The sequence below is a fragment of the Crinia signifera genome, chromosome 4 (genome assembly GCF_055691185.1).
Source record: "Crinia signifera chromosome 4, ASM5569118v1, whole genome shotgun sequence".
Taxonomy (NCBI): Eukaryota; Metazoa; Chordata; class Amphibia; order Anura; family Myobatrachidae; genus Crinia; species Crinia signifera.
The window spans coordinates 46,356,230-46,360,876 of NC_139220.1; the positions used below are offsets into that span (position 1 = coordinate 46,356,230).

Here is a 4,647-nt window from a genome sequence, read left to right on the forward strand (position 1 = left end):
AGATTTTGTGAGATTTGACCCAATTCAGGTGGATTGGGCCAATTTATCTGTCAAAATCTGATGTGCCTGATGTGTATGACACAATGCACAATCCTGTGCCATTGGGTATAACCAAGAGATTGTAGGAGATTGATCCTCCTGCACATAGGATAAATCTCGAGTCAATCAGGTCCAACTTGTTGAAGAATAAGGGGGCCTTAACTCTCTCTCTCTCTATCTCTCTACAATATATAAATATATTACACTGTATCAATACACACACAACAAAAAAAATTATATATATATATATATATATATATATATATATAGTGTATCTATCTATCTACACACATACATATCTATCCTGACGATAGTGTCAAATAAACAGAGCACTGAAACGTTGATATTTTAAAGACATTGTACAGTCGTCTATTGAATTTACAGAGTCAAGTGCCGCACCTACCATTTGATTTATATTGCTTCATTCAGAGCTGTGAGGGCACCGATCAAAGCTTGAATATGCAGCAGGAGTGCCGGTCCACCATCCATATATATATTATATAGGGTTGGAGATGGCAGCACTCGTAGAAATAAATGGACACCACAGCACTGGATAAATCCCAGCGTTTCAAAGCCGGTGTGGCTTCTTCATCAAGGTCTTCTGCACCTTTGAAACATTGGGATTTATCCAGTGCTCTGGTGGCCATTTATTTTTAGGAGTGCCGCCAGCTCCAATCCTATATATACATCAGCCTTGGTTCACTACAGACTGATCTACAGGGGGCACCAACTCATTATCAGTACAAGTCATATAGTACACCTGCACGGAGTGCTGTTTTACCAGTTATATATATATATATATAGATAGATAGATAGATAGATAGATATAGATATCTATATATATATTGAGATATCTATATATATATATATATATAAATATTATGTTGCACCATTCATGCTCTCTTCCTACATTGTGTGGTATTATAAGTGACATCATAATGAGGTGATGTCATAATAGACTTTCTTAGTGTAGTATGTATAGCCTACTGTAACTGCATGTATCATAATGTAAGCACAACTAGAATACTCATGAATTGTCCTTGTTGTTTTCTCATGTTCCCCCAGCTCCCATGTATGCCGAGGGCAATGACGACAGCCCTGCAGTAGATGGTAAGTACAGCCATAATACCCATGTAACTGTAATAACAGTATCAGTGTATGTACAGTTCTGTATAACAATTGTTGGTGTTTTCTTATTTTGCTCCAGATTCATCCGCGGACGGCACAGTGGAGGACTATCTCCCATCACAACAGAGTAAGTTATTCAAATAATCCCTCTTACTGAGTATAACACATCATACAGTACAATGGTGGTTATGCCCATTTCTATAATAAGAATATGATAGCGCTACAGACTGCAGAGCTGTAATAGTGCAGGCGATAAATATTGGGAATGATTGAAAGTAATGGCCTGAAGCAGATTGCGCAATAGAGCCCTCCAGCTGTATTGGAACTATACATCCCAGCATGCCCAGCCATAATTGTGCTATTAGTGGTATGATGAAACATTGACAGGACATGCTGGGATGTGTAGTTCCACAACAGCTGGAGAGTCACATGTTGAACACCCCTGGCCTAAATGAAAGTCCAGAGAGCGGCTCCTCAGCGGATTACCTCAGCCCATGTTACAGAGGTGACAGGAAATGGAGCCGCTTCTGTGTTACACCCATGGCTGTACAGTTCTTATGTTGCAGATATGGGATAACAAAATTACTTTAATGTATTTCTTCTTATGTGTTTCAGAGCGTCCCGGTGATACAAGGTCATCAGCGATATTAGTCATGGACATCGCGCCAGGTAAATAATCAAATGGTTAATAAGAAAATAAGAGAACCTGATGGATTGTGTTCTGTTGTGTGTTGCACATATCAGTCATATAACATATGTGGCAGGTCTGTGCGCTATGCAGAATGAATGTACGTACACAGTGGCTGATATAATGTACATGGGTGGGTGATACAATGTGCAGGAGCAGCACGGATGGTGTAATGGTTAGCATTACTGCCTCACAGTGCTGAAATCATGGGTTCAATTCCCACCATGGCCCTAACTGTGCGGAATTTGTATATTCTCCCTGTGCTTGCGTGGGTTTACTCCGGGTACTCCGGTTTCCTCCCAGATTCCAACAATATACTGGTAGGTTAGTTGGCTTCCAACAAAAAATAACCTTAGGCTGTCTGTGTGCGCATGTACATGTGGTAGGGAATATAGATTGTAAGCTCCACTGGGGCAGGGATTGATGCGACTATGATGTGTTAATAAAGTATATGGGATCAGTTTTAATTTATAAGCCCCATTGCAGTGAGAAAGGGTTAATGGCAGTGGTTCCCAAACTGTGTAATTAAAGAATTTCAGCCTTTATTTAAAGTACCATTTTTATGAATTAACGAGAGTCATCTTTTTGTACCATTTCAGTAATAAAAGGCCTGGAAAAAAGACTCATCCACCTCGAGGAAGAACTCAAGAAGCAGGAAAAATTAAACTTATATACACTCTTAAGTTTAATTATCATCATCATCCTGTTCTTCGTAGCAGGCCTGCTGTTCTTCCTCTGCTACCGGGCATGCTTAAGGTAGGGATTGTGTTATATCTTTTATTGTCCATTTATAAATGTTCAACCTGAAAATTCATTTATCTCTCTATTTATTAACAGATCAGAGGACAGAGATATAGACATCGAAGGTGAGAAAACCTACAGTTATCTATATGTGCCGTACAATTGCAAAAAATGCAGACATCCAGAAATATAATGTTATTTATTTATCTTTCTATCTAGATCCTTCTCGTGGCGCCGATTCAACTGGCAACTAAGAGGATGCAGGCCGTGTGTGCGCTGTCTGGTTCTAGTTGTGAGGAACTGCTGTAAGAATGTGTTCTTGTATGAGCTATTAGCTGTAGCATATGCAAGAACCCATACTCACAGCAGTTCCTTACAGTACATCTAGACCAATAGTGCTTCATCTGAGGTTCTAGTTGTGAGGTATTACTGTAAGAAATTGCTCCTGTATTTGCTATTAGCTGTAGCTATTGCAAGAACCCTTTCCTACAGCAATTCCTTACTTGTAGAGCCATAGCACTTAATATACAGAGTATTCTCCGGCGCACACTTCTACCAACGGCGTATTATCAACATCAAAAGCATCAAGTAACATCCGCTCTTATAACATCAATTAAGATCTGCAGTTGAATAATAAAAAAAAAAAAAAAATATGATTGTGTTATTTGTTGATCTAGTACTCGGTATTATAGAATAATATAAATGTACACAGTGGTGCCTGGATAGTGGCCCACAATGGTTCAGAAGCGCTCTAACACCTTATGAGCAATTCTTGGGATCCTATTCTACAATTGCTAGAGATTCTCACCATGGGACTGATTCACACCCAGTTGTAGTGTGGTGAGAATTCAGTGGGGTAGTGCTGCAGCTTCACCTATCTGCCAATGTGACAATGATTAATAGTGCTGACCATAGGAAGCCCAGGCACACTGACTGCACAAGTGTGCAGTGCATTACTGGGAGTTGACTTAAGGTGCGTACACACGGGGCAATATGATCGCTAGCAATATATTGCTCAGCAATCATATTGCCCCGTGTCCCGTTTTCATCTGCGACCAGAGATGGTCGCAGATGAAAATTTAAACACTGCTGGGTGAAGAGGCAGGGGATGTCGCTGGTCGGAGGAGCATGGAAGGTTTGTAATCAGAGGCAGCGTTGAGCCTGTGAGGTCTCCTACAGTCCTACAGAGTAAGGTACAGAGGGACACGCCAATAATAATAATAATGGCGTGCAAGAGGACTCCTCTGTCTATAGTGGCCTGGGCCCCCCCGAAGGCTTATTCCAGCCCTGCTCCCAACTATACCAATTTAAGTGGGAGAGGAGCTTTTTGGGAGGCAGAGGGAGGTTGGAGTAGGGATGACCATTGACACATCCTACATCGATGGTTGCCATCGATAGTTTTTAAGGCAGGAACCATCGATGGCTATAAAACATTCTATCGCCTGCCATTGATGGTTCCCGCCATCACTTATCCGTGCATGCGCAGAATCATGAGTGACAGACTCATTAACTAGCGGCAGCCAGCAGCAGCGCGACTTCAGACCACTGCAGTTCACTCCACGACGCGACCCGCTCGGCAGCAGTGCACGAACGCGCACATGTCCTCACAGTTCAGCCGCAGCACAGCAGGCACGTCATACGCACACACGTCCGGGCGGCCAATTAAAATGCGTTGTCACTGAGTCGACCAAGACCACCCTGTGAGTGCCGATCATCACTGGCCCTGGCAATAGAAGACCAGATGCCGCGGCGCAAACTGCAGTGACAGAGAGTGAGATGATAAGTGGTAGTAGGGCAGCAGCAGACAGTGGCAGGGGAAAAAATAAAAAATAATCACCATCGGTTGCCTTCCATCGATGGAATAAAACTATTCAACCCTCGCCTATCGATGCCCAAAACATTGAGCACTAGGTCCCGACCATCAATGTTTTGTGAACATCGATAGTTGATGGCCATCCCTAGGTGGGAGGGGAAACTCTGACATCACTATGGAAATGTGACAGCTCTGGGATAGGATGGAGGCTGTCTTGAACCTCCTGCAGCAATGGTCA

At 42.4% G+C, this 4,647-nt stretch overlaps 1 protein-coding gene across 1 annotated transcript; it reads left to right on the forward strand.

Moving 5' to 3' along the window:
• Positions 1–1,108: 1,108 nt before the first annotated feature.
• On the forward strand, positions 1,109–3,219 carry LOC146072307 (uncharacterized). Its single transcript, XM_083179609.1, has 6 exons — positions 1,109–1,149; positions 1,247–1,294; positions 1,783–1,836; positions 2,455–2,611; positions 2,693–2,721; positions 2,816–3,219. The coding sequence occupies exons 1-6, from the start codon at positions 1,110–1,112 to the stop codon at positions 2,848–2,850; spliced, it is 363 nt and encodes a 120-aa protein (XP_083035735.1). The 5' UTR covers position 1,109; the 3' UTR covers positions 2,851–3,219.
• The last annotated feature ends 1,428 nt before the right edge of the window (positions 3,220–4,647 follow it).

What these genes read in the sequence shown, in the direction of transcription:
- LOC146072307 (XM_083179609.1), top strand. Translation starts at nt 1,110, where the DNA reads ATGTATGCCGAGGGCAATGACGACAGCCCTGCAGTAGATG. An exon ending in CTATCTCCCATCACAACAGA is followed by an intron (nt 1,295 to 1,782) that starts GTAAGTTATTCA and finishes TATGTGTTTCAG; the next exon opens with AGCGTCCCGGTGATACAAGG. An exon ending in CAGAGATATAGACATCGAAG is followed by an intron (nt 2,722 to 2,815) that starts GTGAGAAAACCT and finishes CTTTCTATCTAG; the next exon opens with ATCCTTCTCGTGGCGCCGAT.